This window comes from Phragmites australis, chromosome 18 (genome assembly GCF_958298935.1).
Source record: "Phragmites australis chromosome 18, lpPhrAust1.1, whole genome shotgun sequence".
In the NCBI taxonomy this organism is placed as follows: Eukaryota; Viridiplantae; Streptophyta; class Magnoliopsida; order Poales; family Poaceae; genus Phragmites; species Phragmites australis.
This window is the reverse complement of record NC_084938.1, coordinates 20,878,810-20,902,352: the sequence shown is the minus strand read 5'-3', so window position 1 is coordinate 20,902,352 and position 23,543 is coordinate 20,878,810. Positions and strand designations below refer to the sequence as shown.

At 46.1% G+C, this 23,543-nt stretch overlaps 1 protein-coding gene across 2 annotated transcripts; it reads right to left on the bottom strand.

Annotated features, from left to right (window-relative positions):
• Positions 1 to 310: 310 nt before the first annotated feature.
• On the bottom strand, positions 311 to 23,543 carry LOC133898365 (uncharacterized). 2 transcript variants are annotated; one of them, XM_062339033.1, is made up of 2 exons: positions 23,093 to 23,533; positions 311 to 3,608 (listed from the first exon to the last, which is right to left on the bottom strand). In XM_062339033.1, exons 1-2 carry the CDS (start codon positions 23,328 to 23,330, stop codon positions 3,499 to 3,501), a joined length of 348 nt encoding a protein of 115 aa, XP_062195017.1. In that variant the 5' UTR covers positions 23,331 to 23,533; the 3' UTR covers positions 311 to 3,498. The 2 variants fall into 2 exon arrangements, with proteins under 2 accessions (XP_062195017.1, XP_062195019.1); XM_062339035.1 differs by lacking the exon at positions 311 to 3,608 and adding an exon at positions 21,635 to 22,556 and having other exon boundaries at positions 23,093 to 23,543.

The window sequence follows — 23,543 nt, the reverse complement described above, 5'->3', positions numbered from 1 at the left end:
CTCTATCCCAAGGAAAGAAATATCTGGACATATGAAACTGCCCACAGATACTTAAGATATCTCATAACTAGAAAATTTTATCTCCAAAATTGATAAAGAAAGACTCCAAAAATCGTATGATGACCCCATATACATATATATATATATATATATATATATATATATATATATATATATGGATTAAAGAGACCTTGCGGAGGACAAATCATTAGAAGTCAGCACAACTCCATTAACGCCATTCAAGCATTCAGAAACTTTGCACCCTTAAGCCCTTTGCAACTTAGATATGTATTAGCTTATCTCTCTGACTACATACAAGAGATCACTCTGACTAGGTTTTAGATCCATCTAGGATAGCAAGCACCCCCTTGTAAACTGTCCTAGAGAAAACAAGATCAGCATGACGTATGGCTATTATCCTAAAAAAGGCTTGAACATGTATAAGATCGTACATGCACTGTTTGATTCGTCTACTTGAAGCATCTCCTACAATTTCTATAGATTCGTAAGATCATCGGTTCACCAATCGTTGACCCATCAAACAAGAGATTTGCTGCATGATCCACATGCGCCAATAAGATGTTAAGAATGCCCCCTCAAGAGATTTTTTTTTTTAAGATAAGGGAAGTTTTATTGATCTCAGACAATTACATTAAATTGGTGCAATCGCACTAAGAACACTCTCAGACTCTGCATAATCAAGATGCACACAGCCAAAGAAATAAAAGGGAAAAGCATAAGTAGAGAGTGACAAAGGTGACAACAGGAAAAGTTAAGGCGTTCTGATCCTCCGATTAGATCACTACCCATAAACCTGGGTAAAACACTCCCTGACCACCCTCTCCAAATGTTGACACGTCACTGTAACCATATCTCGAGAATCCAGCTTCTGCAATATAGCCTAGGTACAGAGTCAGTGGGTATAAATGTTGATAACCTGCAAAGGAGATGAGATAATTCTTTTATCGAACACCATATCATTCCTGCATAACCAAAGCGACCAGCAAGTAGCAACCGCCCCCAACAGGATTTTTGGTTTCAAGCCCCTCCTAATACCCCGTAACCAAGTACCGAACATATGTGATACACTACGGGCCGTAAGAGCCCTGAAGCCGATTGTATGATTAACCATACTGTGCAGACAAGACGGTATTCAAAGAAAAGATGTTTAATTGTCTCTTCTTTGTGACAAAAATAGCATTTCTTACTACCTTACCAAATCCGTATAGCCAGATTATCCTTTGTCAAAACTACACCTTTACATAGATACCACAGGAAGATTCTGACTTTAAGAAGCACCTTCAGATTCCAAAGGCTTTTATTAAGGTTGGGAACATCGCTATGCACTAAGGCAAGATAGCGAGATTTCACCATGAACTGTCTATTCGGGGTTAAGTTCCAGCGGAACTCATCTTGCTCCTAAGTAAATAAAATATTAACAAATCGAGGAAGTAAAACATTCCACATTATTAATTTTGGCCCTATAAGATCCCTTCTAAAAGAAACATTAGGGGAAAGTTCAGAAAACCTCTGCTACAGTATCATGTTTGTATGATTCTGCCCCTCAGGAGATAGAAAAACAGAAAAATAGAAGATGGTTTGTATGATTCTTCATTGTTCATTTCTCTCGGAGACAAAAAAGAGGCAACGACAAAAACTTATTTTATAGATTACTAATGATGTGGGCCTCAAGTGCATCTCTCTTCACATGTAGCAGGGCCGGGATTGCATCCCCAAAAGCAACTTCATAATGAATTTTTTGGCCTCCACACAGAATCTACCAGAAAATTGACATGCAATAATTGTCACGATGCGCCTCTCTAGGTTTTCATCAGCATTCTGATCCTTAATTAAGGTATACACTTAAAATTCAACAAACTGCGGTCAAGTAGAACGCACCTGGAACCATCAAAATATCAAGCATCAGCACTTTGCCCAACATGGTCAGCATCCTTGATCACAACCATAAAAAGGCAGGCTTTCTGCGCCGTGCTCAAGGTAGCAATGCAGAAGTGGATGCTTCACCAGAAGAAAGCAAAAGTATACAATCATCAGGAGACTATTCCCGAGTCTTAAGCAGCTAGACCAACCGGTAGCTTCTCCATGTCCTGCAAGAAAGAAAAGCTAATAGCCTTATTCCGGCGCAATTAGTTCAAGTATCTCCATTGACTGTCTCACTGAACTTCTGATCTGGGTGCTGCTTCACAGGAAAGGACTCAAAACACTTCAGAGCAAAGGTTAACAGAAAAAAGACTCAAAACATCATACTTTGAAATCTCTATCTCTAGTATAATTGCCAGATCCAACAAAAATCGCTCAAAGTTCGAATTGCATGCACAAGAACTAGTTCCTCGACTATGAAAACTCATTTCCTTTTCAGTGTACAGGAAACCTTTCTATTAGTTTTAACACAAGCAAATCCAGTTTTGTTTGCAGGTACATGCATATCCAAATCCAGTTGGAAGGTCATGCAGATGTGGGGGCTCTAAGCCATGTGCACGCATGTGGCTGGTCCTGTTCTTCTGTTCCAACTAATTCAGATTGGCTACCTTCCTTTCTTCCATATGAATTTCTCATGCCGTTCTGGACCACTTATTAATTCTCATTTATCCCCACACTTAACACCACAAAAATCTCAGCCATGGCCATGGAAATGTACTTCTCTGAGAAGGTCCAACATAAGAGGTGATCATATTCAACCATGTTTAAATCGGACGAGATCTCATGATTGTCCATGCTTGCCCTTGCCCCCACGAGCGCATCATTCTGTGCGGCTTAACCTTATTAGACCCAAACAGAAGTTACGTTGAAGAGCAATGATGAAAGTGGCCCATGAACTAGAATTCTATGCTACCAACAACCACTAGAAAGGTGTTTCAAGCTCATTAAAGTGTTTCGTAAACACTACAGTCAATGCCTTTCAGAAAGACAAAATAAAAGCACAGAGCAAGGGGAGCAGAGTAAAACAAGAACAACATGATACTTCTGCACCAGACTCAGTCCACAGTGACAGATACATACTTACATTCATGTTTCCCAAAATGCTCATTCCGATGGCTGTTACCAAAATGCTCACTCTGTCCCTTTATTTACTATTAGAAAAAAGAATGGTGATTGAAGTGTGACATAGTGGACAGCATAGCAATAAACACTGAATGCAACATCCCAATTGTTGTTTTTTTTTCTCGAAACCGGCGGGAGAGCTGTCTATCATTATGTTTATGTTGTAAAAATCACAATCCATCTAAAAGCATATTAGTGAGGACAGAAAAGGAGAGAGAAAATGCTATGGCAGTGATAAAAAGCAGAATGGGCAGGATATACTGAACAGTGAGGCTGCATTAGTAAACATACACGATAAGCTAAAGCTAGATACCTATGCTACACATTAACGTGGGCCCTCACACGCGAACTCCATAAGAAAGGAGGCTTGTTAAGTAACAGTGTTTAGGCATTAACATAGCAGAGTGAAGAAACAACAGTGGTAGAGTTCGAGCTTTATGCTAGAAGGACACAATTCCAACATGATGTCCACAAATGCTTTCTAGCAGGCGGTGAAGGTAGCTCGCCAAGAGCCTCCGTATTTTGCACCAATGTTACTTCTTTCTCTGCAAAATTTACATGGCAACATATAGTAGCGTGAACACCTTACATGCCTAAGAAAAATTGAAACTAATCAGTAATTTAGTGTTTCTGAAGACAAACTCCCGTAAGCTACAGGGTTCAATAAATAGAAAACGCCATGAGATTATTCAAGGCCCTGAAGACAGCATAAGACAGTATAGAATTTTGCTGCACTACTAAACATTAAGCGACGGTGAAATACTGTGGGATTAATTGCAACTAGCCAAGAAACATGTGGTTTTCTGCATCTATGGCCATAGTATTTTTTTTATGATATATACTCATATAATATTATTGTACTACCAAGAGGTACTCATAGAAGTTTATCATGGTTCTATAAGACCTGTTCCAGCACTATGCACCATTGGCATTGTGTCAACGTGTGTTGGGTGTATGAGGCGTATCCTCATTAGTGATTTTGATGTGTAAGATCCGTCCCATCACTATGTGGCATTGGCAGTGTGTCAGTGTGTATTATGGTGCATGAAATTAGGCGTGTCGTCATTAGTAATTTCATTTATCTTACAAGGGGATCTCAATCAGCACAGATCAGAGGAAAAGGGAAGAGTTCACAACATCAATGGCAAGTTTGATAGTTCACAAATCTTCCTTAATCATGGCCAATTGGTTGGTTGTCTTCACAACTCTACCTCGGTAACTCTGCTCTAACACTAACAAAATTGCAGCATGCAAGCCGTAGTGATGCTCCAAAGAGCCTTTGAATGACTTAACACACTATAAACTATTGGAAGAAATGATTGAATTCTGTATATTAGTGAAGTGTTTGTTTGAGGAATGGATGGACTATCCAATCTAACTCCAAACCTAGCCCACATGTTTAATTTGAGGAATGGAATGGGTTCGCCACCTCAGTCCAGATAAGGACATGAAATTAAGGAATGATGTGGACATGTGGTCCCACCGAAATTATGGGATGAACGCATGACAGACCAATCCATTCTAGGATGAGTTGGTTCCTCAAACTAAACACCTCGTAATTTCATTAGGTAAAGACTTGATTCCAAACATGGAGCCTTTTGTGCTCCTATCCGCATACCACCACAAGCCGTCGGATTCTAATCTAAGGGAACGCACATGGGAAGATTAGACGAGTCCATCTTGGCAACACTCCACCATGTTCCGCCCCCATCTCCCTCACACTGTCACATGCCCCTCTCTCTCTCTGCTATTCTTGATCTGGAAATGGCAGAGCTCACAGGCAACCAGGATCACCGCCACTATGAGAGCTGCTGCTGCCAGATCTCCGCATGGGCCCATTAATTTTGGAGTCGTGCTCCCCGATCCGCCCATCCATGGACCCTAATCTCACTGCGGTGGTAGTTACTAGGGGCACACCAGGATGAGCCGATGGCGAAGAACTTGGAAGCGCATGAATCCACATGGGCCTCAGCCCAAAAATGAGGTGGAACAGAAGAGGCAAACATAAAGACACGAGCAATCTCAAGGAGATGAGAATGTTCGCTGTTGGGACCGGGATCCCAAACAAGGTGAGTCTTCGGATACGGAGATATCGAAGGGCTCTCAGAGTGACACGTGTTGGAGACAGAACATTTTTTTTATACCTCTTCCAGGTACATTGTGGCTCTATTTATAGCCTGTACCCGGCAACCACAGGTGCGGTTTACAAATCCTACCTCCTCACCTGCTACATTCCCGAAATATCCGGGAGCATTATGGTACAAATGAGCATAATCACATAATTACAGCAGTACCCCGAGCGACCGAAATCGAGCCCACTGTGTCGAGGCGATTCCTGTCTCCGAAGGGCATCGAAGCCTCCTCAGCTCTGATGTCCGTCGGATAGCCTTCGTCCCTCGGCGAAGGTCGGCTTGCATCTTCGCCCGCTGCGAACGCCACGAACTGCGGGTCTGGGCTTCGCTCGTCAGCCGAAGGTCTCCTTCGACTTCGCCGGTATGGGAGATCGAAGGTGCGAGCGCGCCTACACCCTTCGACCAACGTAGCTCTACGATCTTCGCCTCTTGCAGATGAAGTCCCTAGAACAAAAGCACAACGGCTAGCACGCAGCATTTCCAGTAGACTTCGTGGTTCCCTCCGAAGTGGGGGGCGGGAGATCATCCCCAACAGTAGCCCCCTACTGGTAAGGTTTATCTTCGATAGGCCGAGCCTGTAGCCTGCGAGATATCTCAACGCCGTCCCCTTCGGCCTGTCGAAGTCTACTGGGGTCAATGCATGTCATTGAGTATTATTGTTGTGTATAAGGGAAAAAAATTTGTTTTATTATTATCATTAGGTTTTTTTTATAGATTGCCAGGCTCCTAGGTAACTGCCGAAAGGTCTCAGTAACCGCCTGCATTTAATGCTCTTGATGTATACCGAAGCATGGTTTTCAACGCCGGTTCAATTTTCGACGTGGGCAATTGTAACCGCCACCGCCTTACACTATAAATATCACGCTGCTGCCAATATTTTTTACCATGCCTTTGCTGAAGCTGTCGCTCTTGTACGAAGTCGACTAAACTTTCTCGAGCCTTTCAGAGGAAGCCCCGGTTTTCAACTCTTCGCGCAATCTGATGTTCGAGGCAATCTCTTTGGACCAGATGGCGCCGAAGCTTCGATCCTCTCGCCCGAAGACATACTGGATCGGGCAGTCCAAGGTGGACAGCGAAGTGCTGGCCGGCCTTGTGAGGGAAGGGTTAATTAGCGATGTTTCGAAGGTCCGGCTCCCCGGGCAACAGGAGACACCGGAGCCGGCCGATGACGAAGCGGTTGTGTTTGTGCATTACTTCCGAGCAGGTCTTCGCCTCCCGTGCGATGAGATGGTCATTAAAGTACTGAAATTGTTCGAAGTCTATCTCCATCAACTGACCCCCAACGCAATAGTGAGGATGGGGCTCTTCGCCTGGGCAGCTCGTTCAGAAGGTGTGAAAGCATCCGCCAGGGCCTTCGCTGCCGCACACCGACTTCATCACCAACCCAAACCAGTCTTCGCTCGTGGAGTTTAGAGCGAAGCTCACTATGGGTGCTTGAATTTCGCGTACCGCGCTGGGCTAACTACGCCCGTCGTGGTGTATAAGAACAAATGGCCCAGTGACTGGACCCAATGGTGGTTCTACCACAAGATGGACACCGAGGAATTTCTCGTATCAAAATGCGAAGAGGTGAAGGGAAACCACGCACGTCCGACTGAAGTCGTCGCAACAGACGGCTCTCGAGGCCTTCGCCAGGTGCGCGAAATATCTTTCAACTCGCGACCTGGTGGAGGAGTTCATAGCTGCCGAAGTTTGGCCCCTGAGCCGGGATTGGGCTATTCCGAAGTTCGGGGAAGAAGGGCCTAAGGGGCTTTGCCGACCCCACCCTGCTGTACATGGCTTCGCAGGTACTTGCTTATCCATAGTCATTCATACAATTTATGTCTTCGTCCTTGCTTAACGGTTTTGACATTTTCCAGATTTGTCGTGGCCGAAGTAGAGACCAGGGTTGCAATGCTGGTCGGCAAGTTTACACCAGGCGAAGCACAGCTGTGTGCTGAACAAGGCCTCATTCGAAGATTGAATAGAGTCTTTGAATATCGAGGCCTATCCTATCTTGAACGGCCGAAGGTCACCACCGTGCTGCAGGGTGGCAGGGAAGGTTCTTCGGCAGCGAACGCGGGCGAAGAGGCCGCCGGCGGCCCTTCAACAAAAAGAAAACACCCTGAACAATCGCCGAAGTGAGGTCGGACAAAGGAAGCTCTCACCCTCCGGAAGAGGCCACGCAAAGCTGCACCCGAAGTTGCCCATGCAGAAACATCTCCGGAGGGTTCCGCTGTGTCGCATGATATGCCCCGGCGGGAGACTTCCGAAGGCACCCAGGAGGGCCAGGCTTCAAAGTCATTGTTCTACTCCCGCGTTGATCTTCCAACACTGATCCTGAGCGATGATGAAGAGTTGACAGAGGCAGGGATGGTACCTAAGGCCACCACTCGGGAGCCCGAAGCCGAGGGTACCGATAACGTTGAAGTGGTGGCATATTCTTCGCCCTCTTCGCCTTCGAGCTCGTCCTCTAAGACCGAAACATCGACACCGATTGCTCCCCACCGCGGCGGAAAGGATTGATGGGCCTCGGCGGGCTGCTTGACGCGAAGGCCATTGCGCCTGAGGCGTTGAAGCAAGCGCCGGGGAGGTTGAGGACGCGAAGATGATTTTTAGCACCTTCGTCCTCCCCGAACTTGAAATCCCTCTCGGCCAGAGACCCGCTAACGAGCTGCTCGATGCCTCCGACGTGATCATTGCGAAGGTATATTGTTATTTTCTAATATTATTGTACTTAGAATTTTGCTGACTTGTGTTCGACATTCCAGGCGTTGCTTCTATCGCGGGCTCAGCGTAAGCAAGCTAAGAAATACGAAGCCCGGGCTCAGAGTGCACATGCACAGATTGATATGTTACAAAAGCGGGCAGAAAAAGCCGAAGACCAAAAACGCGAGTTATCGTGTCGAGCGAGGGATGCTAAATCGCGCCTGGAATAGCTTGAAAAAGAGCTCAGCACCCTTCGCTCGGAGAAGCAAATTGATGAAGACGAAGTGAACTACCTGCGCCAAAACCTACAGTCCTCCGAGGCGCAAGTGTGCGACCTGTAGGCACTTTGTGCGTCGGACAAAGCAAAAGCGCAGCGGCTGCAATCCGAATTGAGCGAGGCGAAGGCTTTTTCCGAAGATGCTCTTAATGTTATTGGGGAGCTCGAGCCGACGGCAGTTGCCGCATGCGAAGCCATCAGCCATACCTTCGAAGGTATTGGTGCCTCGGCGACTCCCCCAACAATAGATCTTGTCGGGCTGGGGGGACTCATAGGTTGGATCAACGAGACCAGCGGAAGCCTTCTGCCTGCTGCTCAACTCTATGGCGACTTCTGCGCGATGGCTGCTGCCTGAAGTCTCGTGCAGTCTACTGAGATGACGGGTTGTGACCATCATACTGCTCTTCAGAAGCCCTCCTTCCAGTATCCGATGGACCTGTCGATTTCGGCCGTTACGAAGGTGTCGAAGAGCACCGCTCGATCATTTACCACCAACTACTGGTGAAAGCACGGTCGCGAGCTCGCTCTTCGGGAAGCGGAGATGAACCGAAAACAGGTACGCTGATTTCCATATTCTGTTATCTGGTCAAAGCTCATAAATAAATTATTTGTAATCAAATATCTTTTTTCCAGGCCAAGGCGAGGGATGATCCCTCGTCCAAAGCGACAACCGCGACGGCCGAAGATACTGGAAAGGTGGGCTGATTCAGCGCGAAGCGTTGTTTTGTTTTTGGTTTCGCTTTTGTGATTTTGGCAATGTAACACATTGGTGGCGTAATATATCTTATATTTGCTTTGAAGTGTTTTTGACTTGTTGCGCTCCCTGCGCAGGTCCTTCCTTCAGACACTGCGCAGGTAGCCGAAGAAGCTGTCCCCCTTACCATGATGAGGGATAATTTTTATGTGTCTTAGTCTTGCTGGGAATCTTTTCACCGTCATCATGCCGATATCGAGCTGGAGCGGTATTGGCATGCGAAGTGTAGATCGTATGATGATATGAATGCTAGGATGAAAGCGTTTTGGAAATCCCTTAGTCCTTCAACGCTAGCTAGTCGCCGAGCTGAACGCGATCTGCGCCGTATGGCGAGAGGAGACGTCGAAGGTCCGTCTGTGCTCCTTGAGCCAAAGGTTGAGCCTCAAGACGAAGAGCCCCTTCTGCGCCGGCCGCAACTTTGCTATCGCCGTGGCCCTTCTTCGCAAGTAGTAAAGCACGACGGCGGCAAAGATAATCTTCGAGCATCTCCATCGTATTCGACTCATGTTGGGGCCCCACTGGCCCCAACAACGCATTTTCACACAAGCGAAGGCGTTGCTTTTCAATTTGCTTTCAGCCGTTGGTACAAGGATTTTGTTCATCCAGATATTGATCACTCTGCGGAATAAATTTTGTATTTGCATTATGACTTGTTTTCTTTTGTTACACTTCGGCGACATCGCGCCCGAAGCGTCTTTTGCGATTTGAGACATTTCCAAATCTTACGGAGGGGAGGGGCTTCGGGCACAACGTACCGAGCGACACCGTCCCCCCGATTTTTGCCGCAGTTTCCTGCGATTGCACAGTTTTTTTTTAAACGCCGTCCCCCCCCCCTCCCCCCATTTTTAGTCGTAGGTAACTTCGGCTTGTAGAGATTTATGCCGTTGATCGAACGATTTTGCGTTAGTCGTTTGGTCCGCCTTTTGTTAGGTTGGACAACTCTTCGACTTATCTTCCGAAGGTTTGCTTTTTCTTCGGTGCGGGGGCAAGCGCTCTTAGCCCCCGACTTCCGCCCGAAGTGCGCCGCCTTTTTCGCATGTCAAGCGACACTTCGGTTTTTTCTTCCGAAGGTTTGTTTTTTCTTTGGTGCGGGGGCAGGCACTCTTAACCCCCGACTTTTGCTCGAAGTGCGCCGCCTTTTCGTAGGTTAAGAGACTTCGTTTTTTCTTCCGAATGTTTGTTTTTCCTTCGGTACGGGGGCAGGCACTCTTAGCCTCCGACTTTTTCTCGAAGTGCGCCGCCTTTTCGTAGGTCAAGCGACACTTCGGTTTTTCTTCCGAAGGTTTGTTTTTCCTTCGGTGCGGGGGCATGCACTCTTAGCGCCCGGCTTTTGCTCGAAGTACGCCGCCTTTTCGTAGGTCAAGCGACACTTCGGTTTTTATCCCGAAGGTTTGTTTTTCCTTCGGTGCGGGGGCAGGCACTCTTAGCCCCCGGATGGTTTTTGTACTCCCGTTCTCTCTCTTTTTTGTTTTATATTTTTTTTAAAAAAAGGTCGAAAGTGTACGTCTTTTTGCTTACACTTCGCACCACCCTCGCGTCGTCGATTGCTGCGCCAATCCACCCCTAGGTTGCCGCGCTTTGACGATAAACTACTAATACTCGAGACGAGCAGTATTTTCTGGGGGTACTACTATATCAACGTTTACATGGGTTCCTGCCTCGTTAAAAACCTCACCCCCTAACGAAGGGGTCCCCCTGTGAGGAAAAGAGTGCAGTTCCTTTACAAATTGATTACAAGAAATATTGCGAAAGAAAAATTAGATAGAAGTCTTCGACTTGGTCGCCAGCTTTCAGGCGTAGAACTTGCGAAGATTGTCTGCGTTCCAGGTGTGCGGAAGCTCCTCACCTTCCATATTAGCTAAATGATATGAGCCAGGTCTTAACGATCTTTTGACTAAGAAAGGGCCATCCCATTTACTCTGAAGTTTTCCCACCGATGTTGTTCCGAATCTTCGCAGCACCACATCTCCAGGGGCGAAGGTTTTTTCGGATATATTCCTATCTCTCCATTTTCTTGTCTCCTGTTGATACTTGGCCAGATTTTCTACGGCTTGCAATCTTAGTTCTTCAAGGGCATCCTTCGATGATAACTCTTCGCCTTGCTCTGGTTCGTTTCTGACCCTGAATGATTTGGTTTTACATTCCTCTGGGGTCATGGCCTCTTCGCCGAAGAGGAGGCGAAATGGCGTGTACCCGGTCGGTCTTGCAACCGTTGTTCTTAATGACCATAGCACCTTGGGCAATTCTTCGACCCACTTCCCTTTTGGCAACCCTTGAAGACGCTTCGCGACACCAGCGAAGATGATGCCATTCGCTCTCTCAACTGCCCCATTAGATTGTGTGTGGTATACGGATGCAAAAATTACTTTTATCCCCAGTCTATTGCAGAAATCCCTGAAACCGGCACCATCGAATTGAGTGCCATTGTCCACGGTTACTTCGCTTGGGACTCCGAAGTGGCATACGATATTTTGCCATAGGAATTTCTGTATGTTTCTTGATGTTATGCTTACGAGTGGCATTGCCTCAACCGATTTTGAGAAGTACTCTACCGCAACTACAGCATATCGCAAATTTCCTGGGGCTGGTGGCAGCTGTCCAACAATGTCGATTCCCCACCGCCTTAGTGGCCAAATCGGCGAAATGAGCTGTGTCTTCGTCGTGGGTCTGTTTGACCCTTCGCCCAGAACTGACACTGCTGACAACTTTGGACCATTTGATCCGCATCATTTACAGCCGTCGGCCAATAGAAGCCCTGCCTATATGCTTTTTTGACTAGAGCCCTTGTGCCGACATGAGAACCGCACAACCCGCTTTGAATTTCTCTTAACAGGTTCTGTCCTTCTTTTTGGGATATGCATCGCAAGAATGGTGCGCAGACCCCGGCTTTGTACAAATTATTTCCCATAACTTTGTAGTTTCTGGCTCTCTGGGCCATGCGCTTTGTCCTGACATGATCTTCGATGTTTCTCTGACCGCGAAGATAAGCCAATATTGGAGAACGCCAATCTTCACTTTCGATTGTCACAACGAGACATGTTTGGTTCAAAGTGTCTTCAGGGGCTGGTTCACTCAGCTTCTGATAGAAAACGTCTGAAGGCATAGGCAGGTTCTGCGAAGCCACTTTCGCTAGCTCATCTGCTTTGAAGTTATCATTTCTTGATATACTCTTGACTGTGAATCCCAGGAAGTATTTTTCCATTCTTCGCACCGTTGTTCTGTACTTAATCAGCTCTGGTTCTTTTGCCTGGAATGTATTGTCAATTTGACTTGCTATGACCTTCGAGTCTGTCTTAACCAGCACTCTCCGGGCGCCCAAAGCCTTCGCCTTGCGAAGTACCAGGAGGACTGCTCGTACTCCGCCGTATTGTTTGTAGAGCGGAACTCTAATCTAGCGGCATATCTTAGCTTTGTCCCCGAAGGTGAGAATAATATTGCCGAAACTCTTGCTCCGGTAGCTCCCCAAGCTCCGTTGCAATATGCGGTCCAGACAGGTTCTAGCGGTTCATCATTTGGGGCTTCGGTTAAGGGCGTCCATTCCGCCACGAAGTCTGCCAATGCTTGCGATTTCAATGATGTTCTTGCCAAAAAAACAATCATGAATGGAGCGACCTCCGTTGCCAACTTCGCTACTCTTCAATGGCTTCTTTGTTTTCAAACATGTCGCGAAGGGGCAAGGAAGTTGGTACTGTAATCCTGTGAGACGTGAAGTAGTGGCAAAGCTTGCGGGATGCCATTACCAGTGCATACGCTACTTTTTCCAACTCTGTGTACGACTTTTTTGGGCCTGCTAGAGCTTCCGATACATAATATATTGGTACTTGGCGTAGTCTGTTGTCTTTGGGTTTTTCCTGCACAAGTACAGCGCTGACTGCCGAAGGGGATGCCGCTATGTATAACAACAAATCCGCGCCTGGATCCGGGCTGATCAGTGTTGTAAGCTTCGTCATGTAGCTTTTTAACTCATCAAAGGCTGCTTGCTGGTCCGCATCCCATTTGAAAGGGTCGGAGCTTTTTAACACTTTGAAGAATGGTAAACTTCGCTCTGCAGATTTTGCAATGAACCTGTTCAATGCCGCCAATCTTCCTGCCAAGCATTGAGCTTGCTTTCTGTTTTGTGGGGGTTTCATATCTAAAATTGCTTGTATCTTCTGAGGATCCATTTCGATGCCTCTCTTCGACACCAAAAACCCTTGTAGTCTTCCAGATTATACTTCGAAGACGCATTTCTCTAGATTCAACTTTAAGCCTACTTTTTGCAGGCTTCCGAAGGTTTCCCGCAGGTCTTCGAGATGTTGGCTCCTTCTGGTACTCTTGACCACTATATCATTAACATAGGCCAAGACATTGTGTCCTAGCTGTGATCTTAATATTGTCTGCACCAACCTGGTGAAGGTTGCGCCAGCGTTTCGGAGTCCGAATGGCATCCTCATGAAGCAGTATAGGCCGAAGGAGGTTCTGAAACTTGTCCTGTCCTCGTCTTCCTTCGCCATCCATATCTGGTGGTACCCTGCATATGCATCTAGAAAGCTTAACATCTCGCAACCAGCCGCGGAGTCTACCAGCTGATCAATTCTAGGCAATGGGAAGTCGTCCTTGGGACAAGCTTTGTTTAAGTCTGTGAAGTCGATGCACATTCTTCATTTTCCGTTACTTTTCCTTACTAACACCGGGTTAGCCAACCACTCTGAGTGCATTACTTCGCGTCTGACTCCGGCATCGAGCAGTTTTTCCACTTTAGCCTTCGCTGCTTCTTCTCTTTCACCTGAAGCTTTCCTAAGCTTATGCTTCCTTGGCTTCGCTTTAGGGTCCACATTTAAGTTGTGCTGAATGATTTCCCGACTTACTCCTTGCAGGTCCTTAGGAGACCAAGCAAAGACATCGTTGTTACCGCGGAGGAACATTACAAGTTGCTGCTGGTCCTCCACCGGAGCCTCCGCTCCTATAGTGACCTTTTTATCTTCTTTTTCTTGATGTAGCTGTACTATTCTGGTCGCTCCTTCTGGTGCAGCCTTCGCTACCTTGCCTATTTTCGGCTGGTTGCAATTTTCTTCCTGATCGGTCGAAGGGTCTGTTATCATGTGGACATTTCGTCTTCCTGGAGCTATTCCCACTTCGATTCTAGCCACTCGCTGGTCTCCTAATACCTTTATGACTCCTTCCGGGCCAGGCATCTTCATGCACAAGTATGCATGGTGCGGTATTGCTCCAAATGTATTGAGAACTCCCCTTCCAAATATCGCATTGTATGGGTAATCAATGTCCACCGCATCGAAGGTAATGTGTTCTGTGCGGAAATTCATCTCTTCTCCAAACAACACTGTGATTGTTATTTTTCCCAGAGCGTTAATTGTGTTTTCGCTGAAGCCTAGCAATGGCGATCCAACTTGCTTTAAGTCACTTCGTCGCAGCCCCATTTTGTCGAAGGCATCAGCGAAGATGATGTCCGCTGAGCTTCCTCCGTTGATCAAGATCCTGTGTACTTCATTTCCCGAGATGTTTGCTGTAATGACGAAGGCATCTGTGTGGATAGTCTAAGACCCTCATATCCTCTTACGAGAATGTAATGGGAATGTTTGACCACCTTGAATTAATGTACGTTGGTCCCACTCCGACGTGGTTAACCCTTCGCACATATTCTTTTTGTTGTCTCTTAGATTCTGTCTACTGGTTAGATCCCCCTGAAATGGCCAACATCACGTTGTACCCACAATTTATCGTGCTAACTGATTTGTTACTTTCTGGTGGTGCTTCGATCGCAGGTCTCGGTGGTGGCGGAGGTAGGTCCCCCTGGAGGTTCATTTGCCTAGTTTGATCAAACTGAGCTGAAGTTGCAGGTGTATACTGTGGTGCAGGAATTTGTTGCCATTGGTTCGCAAACGCCATGTTCTGATTGTGGTTCTGCCACCCTTCGCTTCTTCCGAAGCTTGCTGCATGGTGCACTGTCCCTGCGTGATCAAGAGACTGCTTCGCCAAGCTTTCTTTCATAGCCACAACCTGCGAGCATTGTTTGGTCTGGTGGCCGGCTCCTTCGCCATGCAGTTTGCAGTAAAAGGTTGCTGAGTCCTGCGGAACCCGTCCTCCTCGGCCTCCGCGGCCTCTTCCTCTACCGGCTCGGCCTCCCCTATTGGCCACACTGTAAGCTTCGCCTACTCCTTGAGCGGCTTCGAGCGGGCTGGGATTAATCTAATTGACTTCTTTTTGCCTTGGATAGTCAGAGCCTTCGGGCTTTCTTGGATGGTGCAGTTTGTCTCTAGGATTGCTGTTGCCTGCCTCTCTAGCTGGTGCATGTAGTTTTACTTTGGAAGCTGCCATTTCGTTTTTCCTTCGAAGATGATCGACCTCAGATCTTGAGTACTCTTCCAACTTATTGAGCAGCTCTTGGACGCTTCCGGGTCTTTTTCTCGTGAGCTTTCCTGCTAATAGCCCGCCTCTGATGCCCTGTATTGCGGCATCGATGATTGTATCTTCGCTCAGCCCCTTCGCTTGACAACGTATGTGTACGAAGCGGCGCATGTAGCTCTGCAAGGTTTCTGTTGGTTGCTGTTTCAGCGCGAAGAGGTCGGGTGCAGTGATTTTGTCTGCCCGATTCCCCTGGAAGTTGTTGTATAGTGCACTACGTAATTGCTCCCATGAATATATGGATCCCGGGGGCAACGCGGAGTACCAGGATCTTGCTATCCCTTTTATGGCCAATACGAAGGCCTTCGCCAAGGTTGTACCATCCCCTCCGGCAGACTCCACAGCTGCTTCGAAACTCATCACAAATTCTCTTGGGTCTGACTCTCCGTCAAACATAACCACCATGGGCATCTTGAACCCTGGCGGCCATGGCTGATTTTGCAAATCCATGGCCAAAGGGGACTCCAGGTCTCCCGTGGACGACCTTCACCGAAGCTCCTGCGAAGCTCGTACCATGTCTCCCGGCGGCGTTGGCCAGCGAGACATGCCTTCCGCTTTGTGGAGCATATCGATTTCTTCCTGGATTTTCTCCAATGTTTTCCTAGCTTCATCCGCTCGCCTGCGGTACTCTGCGGCTTTCCGACTTGCTGCTAGACCATCCAACAAGCGCTTCTTCTGCGCTAGCTGCCTTTCCAACTCTTCGGCTTCTAGCCTTGCTGTTCTTTCTTCATTTGTTTCTTCCTCGTTCTCAAACTCTGCGAAGTCTTCAAGATCTTCCCATTCTTCATTTCGCACCCTTTCGCCTTCTTTTTCCGGAGGCTCAAAGTGCGTGCGATCTATTGGTTCCATGACCCGCATTTGCTCCGCGTTAACCCGGACTGCTTCGTCCTAGCGGTCATCACTGGGTCCTTGTGGTGCTATTTCAACTTCGCAATGTTGTTCTCGTCCGCCCGAAGTTCCCCCGGCCGAAGCATTACTTGATCCTGGTATGGCCGAAGGGGGTCTATCGGCCGAAGGCCCAGCCGTGGCTGGAGGTTCCGGCAACGCTTCCACTGCTCCGGCTGGCTTCGATTTCTTCTTGGGTGACATGTCTTCGTGGGTTCGATCCCGCGGACAGCGCCAACTGTTGGGACCGGGATCCCAAACAAGGTGAGCCTTCGGATATGGAGATATCGAATGGCTCTCAAGGCGACACGTGTTGAAGGCGAAACAGTTTTTTTATACCTCTTCCAGGTACATTGTGGCTCTATTTATAGCCTGTACCCGGCAACCACAGGTGCGGTTTACAAATCCTACCCCCTCACCTGCTACATTCCCAGAATATCCGGGGGTATTATGGTACAAATGAGCATAATCACATAATTACAGCAGTATCCCGGGCGATCGAAATTGAGCCCACTATGTCGAGGCGATTCCTATCTCCGAAGGGCATCGAAGCCTCCCCCGCTCGGATGTCCGTTGGATAGCCTTCGTCCCTCAGCGAAGGTCGGCTTGCATCTTCGCCCACTGCGAACGCTGCGAACTACGGGTCTGGGCTTCGCTCGTCAGCCGAAGGTCTCCTTCGACTTCGACGGTATGGGAGATCGAAGGTGCGGGCGCGCCTACACCCTTCGACCAACGTAGCTCTACGATCTTCGCCGCTTGCAGATGAAGTCCCTGGAACAAAACCACAACAGCTAGCACGCAGCATTTCCAGTAGACTTCGCGGTTCCCTCCGAAGTGGGGGGCGGGAGATCATCCCCAACACTCGCGCTCAGCAACACCATTCTAAGCATGATCTCCAAGGCAGGAGAACTGAGACAACGTACCCTGTTTAGCAAGAAATGAACTAATATGCCTAGAAAGAAATTCACCAGCAGAGTCAACACGAAAAATAGGAATAGGAATGTCAAATTGAGTGTGAATCATATTGGCAAAGTGTCACATCTCGAAACCGTAATCACATAATTAAGCATAATCATGCTTCATAAGCATTATGAAATATTTTAGTAATTTTGTTTATGAGCATTAGAGCAATTGGTTTTAAGTCAATTAGATGAGAGAAAGAAATTTGGAAGAGAAGATATGAATTCACAGTTGAAACGGGTTTATTTCTCTAGCATGTGGGGCTCACATGGGTGGTCAACCACTCCCTCTCTCCCTTGGACAACAGCCCAACCTTCTCCCTCTCTCTCCCTCACTCCCAACCGAGCTCCCTCTCCTCTCCAACTGGCCAAGCCAAAGGAGCCCCTCCCTCTCTCGAGCACTCTCTCCTTCTCCCTATAATCCTACCTCAAAAGAAGGAAAAGGTGTGCATATGTTACTAATGTGATCCTTAGCTTCTAAGCTCCTCATCCATCCAATTCATTTACGTTTCTCCGAAGGATTCGAGCTGTTCTTGACTCGTTTTGGTGTTTTTGGTTGAAGCACGAGAAGCACTAGCGTTCTTCCCGAGCTTTTCCACCTTCCCCGACGATCACCAACCTCGGCAAAGCATCTTGGGTGAGTCTCCTAGGCTCCCGTTGCGAAGATGTGCGTTTTGGTTGGATAAATTCCGAGTTTGGAGCTTCGGTCGCAAAGTTGCAACGCTTTTCGTGTTCTTGATGCTTAGGAGCGATTTCGATGCTTTGGATGAGTTTAAGCCATGGAATTGAGTTGCCATTTTTTAGATGAAGTTTAGAGTCCATAATCTAGTGCAAAACCTTTTCTCTTTGGATCGAGGAAGCTCGCAAATCAAATCGGCCATTTCTCCCGCGAAGAAATGCTCTCTGCAGCAACCTGGATAGTCCGGGTAGAACCCAGGGTTTCGGGTAGCCCAGTGAAACCCCCGCTAAATTGTCCTCAGAAATCGTTAGGGTTTAGGGTGCGTTTTGGGTCTAGAAACCTTTGTATAGTGTATATACATGTCTATGTAGGATAAATTCAACATGCGAGTCGAATCGGCCGTGGAAAACCATCGAGAAGTTCAAGTTGGCCTAATCCGGATGTTCTGGGTTGAACCTGGAGGGTCCGGGTAATTCACTATACTTTTAACCGAGCACCCTTGCTCGGAACCTCACCCAGATAATCCGCCCAACCCGGAGATTCCAGGTATAGCTCGGAGGTTCTAGGTTAATTTAATTTAGATTTAGCATAGCACCCTCACTCGAAGCCCCACATGGACATTCCGGCCTAACCCAAAGGTTCCGGACTCAGCCCGGACCTTCCGAGTTAATTCAGAAATAGCTAACCGAGAACCCCCGTTCAAAGTACAACCCAGAGGTTCCGGAATCCGGATGTTCCGAGTTCAACCCGGAGTCTCCGACCTCTTGTTAGTTTTTCGGCGTTATTTAGATCACAAAGTTTGTTATTCTTTCACATATCTTGCACTCTTAACATGTTGTTATGCATATTGTAGCATACATTGTTGCACCTCATTCATACTCATCATTGTATGTGTTCTTCTTTAGTGAACGAAGAACCAGAGCGTGACGCGAGTGTGGGCAAAGATGAAACAATCTACCAGAATTATGCGAGTGTTGCGTGGGTAGCATTAGGCGGTCACTGAAGTAGCAAGGCAAGCATCTAAACATATTTTTCCCATTAATTGGATTATATGTGTCTAATATGATAACAAATGCTTTATGTATGTTTGCATGTAATCGAGTCGGCGTCGGGTTTTGGTATTGGTAGAATCTATATTGATGCATTGCATCCCCTGTCTTGAGATATTGATGATCCATATCCTTATAATTGGGATTTAACTTGATGTTGTCTAATTCAAAGGTTAACCGAATTGCTTAGCAATACTTAGGTTCTTCGGTAGAAGTCGAGTGGTGAAATGAATTCATTATTCATGAGCAGACTTTAATTACTATCACAATGATAACAATGTTAGGCTTATGATGTTGGTTGAACGAGTAGTGAGGATGAGGCGAGATATGTACGGTGTTATGAGTGTTTTCTCCTACCCGATGTGGAGTTCTCCGGAGTAGGTCGGGAGAGGAACCCGGATGCCATAAATCGCTTAAATTGTTTAAACACCGTCCATCAATGTCGTTGGCTTTAGCACTTTTCATGCTCATCACATGTCGGTCTAATGATAAGATAAGCCGAGTAGCATACGCTGTGCTAACGTTTGCCGTGCATCCCTATGACGCGTAAGAGAAAAAGAATAGGAGAAGCAAGGTGACGGGGAATCGGAGGTGTTTGGGACACGCTTGTGGTAACCCCGGTGTCATAGGGACATGTGCAAGTGGGTAGTTTCGAGTATTAGAAAGGTTGACATAAGTACCCATATTGTGGACCTATGTCGTCACATAAGACGTATGGTCCTCAAGTCATGTGGGTAAAGAAGCATCCCCTGCAGGGTATAAAATCAATTTGAATTGCCACTCTCTCAGTCATAAGCATACTTTTGTCCATCCGTATCGATCTTAGAGTTTCAAATTTGAGATGATGTGGTGGATATGTTGAGTTGTTCTATTACACCTATGTACATTATGGTTTCAGTTGTATCTATGTTTATGTTCGTGGTTATGGTTTAGAATAATACTTTTGGGTATAGTATAGTAGCTCACATGTTTATGTCAAATTGCGTTTTGCATCAATTTATTTAACCATGTGGCCATATTCTTACTAACGTCTAAATGCATAATCCTTAGAGTTGGATTATCTATAAGTACTCATTATGTATTAGTCTTACGAGTACATTCGTATTCATGCTGCTCTTTCAGGTGCTACCGGCAAGGAGGAATTGGTCTTTGGCTACTTCACGCCTACCAAGGGAGGTGGTAGGTATGAGTAGTCAACTACTCGGAGATCATGCTTTTGTGATGGAGCATAAGGGTATATAGCTTCATCCTCCTTTTGTTGTTTACAAATTTAGCTTCCGTTGCATAGTTTCTCTTTTGTCTAGGGTTTGATTAGCTTTAGTATCCTTCTAGCTCTTTTGCCGTAAATTATAAGAATTTGCAAATGTTTAAGAACTTATAATATAAGCTTAATTACTCGCTCTTTATTAAGCTGTGTTGTGATGTTAAATGTTGGTAAGACATGTGTTCTAATCTTGGGTAGAAAACACATGCCAGGACTACCAGTATGATATTCTGGTTAATCATTGAAGTTATAATTATGTAAATAATCAACTTAATGATTAATTACAATATTATTTGAACGGTTCCTCATACAAAACATTTATATATAGATAACACCTCGCTATGAGAAGACATATATATATATATAGATAACACCTTGCTATGAGAAGACATGAAATAAATCTAAGTGTGACGAGAGAAATCATCTATAAAGATAATAGTAGCTGTGACCCCCTTTTGAAACGAAAGGAGTCGGACCCCATACATCTGAATGAACAATGTCAAAAACGGTGAGACAGACTCACTATAAGGATAAGGAAGCTGAATATGTTTATAAAGCTTACAACCCTAACAATCTAAAGACGCATCTCCTGAAAAAGATCCTAAAAGACCACAACGAACTAATAAAGACAGACGCGATCCACAAATATGACCAAGACGATGATGCCATGCTTGTGGATGCTCTTACGGAGTTGCGCTTAGAGGACCGAAGCTCTTTATAGCTTCGTGTTTATTTTGATGCTACTTGTGCTAGCGATCCTTCTGATTGTCGGTCTATTTCTGCCTACTATATTTTCCTTGGTGGTTCTCTCATTGAATGAAAGACTAAAAAGCATACCGTAGTTTATCATTTTAGCATAGAGGCTAAGTTACAGGCCATGGCACTGTTGACAGTAGAGCTCAGTAGGTTACAGTGGTTAATTGAGGATTTTGGTGTTTCTTTTCCTGCACCTACTCATCTTTTACTCAGACAGTACATGTGCTATCAATATTGCTCGGAGTCCGATGAAGCATGAGCTCACTAAGTATATTGGTGTTGATGCTTCTTACACACGGACACAGGTACATGATAAGATGATTGCTCCTCATTATGTTCCTTCCGAGCTTCAGTTGACTGATTTCTTCACGAAGGCATAGAGTACAGCTCAGCACAGGTTCTATCTCTCCAAACTCAGTGTGGTTGATCCCTCGTGAGTTTGAGAGGGGTGTTAGATATATATTACCCTATGTAATATCCCCAGTCTATAAAGGGTTTCTTACATATTGTCTCATGTACATGTTTATATATACTAGTCCAGGGCCTCCGTGGTATATAAGTTGTTATTCCCAACATGAACCTTAGTGATGCCGAACTAGAGTTGGATATGACAAACACAATTCTGGAGAACTAAATTTATCTAGAGAGGAACTAGTGAAAACACATGTTTTGTTATTTCATTCAACATTAAACTAGTCTTTATCACTGTCATGTTCCTTTGGGCACTGGAAACTAAGTGAAAACTAGAGAATTGTTCTTAAAATATATAAATGCTTTAGTATTCGTAACCCAAATACCCATATAATGCTCTAAATATGCCTAGCTGATACATCCAAATTGCTATTTATTGCAACCCAAATATATGAATTTACCTATGTAATACTTCTAATTTGTTTCGAATTGCATTTCAATTTGTCTATAGCTATCCCAATTTGCTTCTCAAAATTATTCTAACTTGCCTTCTCAGATCACCCTGATTTGCCTTTCAAATCATACTTATTGGCTTCTCAGATTATTCTTATTTACTTGCTCTAAATCTCCTGAATTGCTTTAAAAAAAGTTAATGTATTTGGCATTGATTTTTTTTATATTAATCTATCTACCCGGCTGTGTAAGCGTGTGAGAGAGGAACTAAAATGGTTGCACTGGAGAGCCATCTAAGAAACTGTAGATTCTATTGCCTTTTTTTGGTGTTAGACCATCCCCAACCGATTCTCGTCGAGGTCTAAAATCCCTTCACGAATGAATTTTCGTTCCCTTTAACGTTCCAACGGTTTTCCTTCACGGTTCCCATCACGAATGGATTCCCAAGATCATTCCCTTCAGAACGGAATTCTCTCTCCTTTTCCTTCACAAATCCTTTCGAAAGGAACCTATTTAAGATAAGAGAAAATAAAGAGAATAGGAACGAGGAGGAGAATAAAGAAAGAAACAAAATGAAAGAAATATGGTTAGAAATGATCTTACCGAAGGATACTTGCCAAAAAAAAAAGGGTGTGCATGCAAAGTGCTTATAGCAAACACGTGAATGCATTAGTCCCTAAGGACATCTTCAGCGGAGCCAACAAACAAGGTCGTATCCCTGTTCACACGTGTTTTGCCGATTGATGTCGTCCACAAACGGCTTCAGTGGAGCCCGTTTTGTGTGCTACAGGGAAGCATTTAACAAGCCGTGAACGACAATTTTGCGGGAGATGAGAGTGTCGTATTACTGTATGTGGATTCTAAAAGAGAAAAAAAAAGTAATGGAATGTAAAATATAATGTAGCCGCTCGAGATGAAAAAAATAGAGAATAATATAATAGTATTAGATGATGTTATTGTAGTGTTATAGGGGATAATTTTTTAAAGTGTCTGTTTATTCATCTCAATTTTGGACTAAACCCTGCTTTCATCATTAAAAAATATTATGGTTCACGTCGCAAAATTCAGGCCCCTACTGGAATAGCATCACTACACTAGGCATTAACACGTCCTGTGAGGATTCGTGGAACTAATGCAGCACATCGAGAATTCATGGAACAAAGCGCAGAAGGCCCCCTTAATCGCCACATACTAGCACCGGAAACTAAACCCAGAATCACTAACCAAGCACCGCACCTCGCACACATCGGGTAATTTGCAAGGCAGACATTACATGCGGGAGGAAATTAGAGCGCACACGGGAATTGAGGAGTAACGAACCAGGAGGAGCGGACGGAACCGCCGCGGAGGGCGCCGCCTTGGGCTGCGGCGGTGGTGGCGGAGGGGGTGGAGCCGAGGCCAGCGGCGCGTACATGTAGGAATCGGACGCGAGGTAGTCCGCGATCGCCTTCGCGAGGGCCCCGCCGCCGCCGGCCGGCACGGGCGCCACCAACTTGCTCCGCAGCCGCTTCCCCGGCGGCAGCTTCTTGCGGACGCCGAGCAGACCATTCTTCTCCATCGGGTCGCTCCGGGTTGAGGGCTCGGGCTCGGGGTACCCTTTCTTCTCCGCGGGGGTTTGGATGTTTGGCGCTTCGGCTGATCGGGCTGGTGCGGGAACGTCTAGAAGGGGAGTGGGAAGAGGTGGAGGCGGAGAAGGCCGACGTGCCGCGTTCCGGATGCTTCCTGCGACGCGTGGCGGCCGGTGGCTCCGGGGAAGAAGAACCGAGGAACG

What these genes read in the sequence shown, in the direction of transcription:
- LOC133898365 (XM_062339033.1), bottom strand. Translation starts at nt 23,330, where the DNA reads ATGGAGAAGAATGGTCTGCTCGGCGTCCGCAAGAAGCTGCCGCCGGGG. An exon ending in GGTTCCGTCCGCTCCTCCTG is followed by an intron (nt 3,609 to 23,092) that starts GTTCGTTACTCC and finishes TAAATTTTGCAG; the next exon opens with AGAAAGAAGTAACATTGGTG.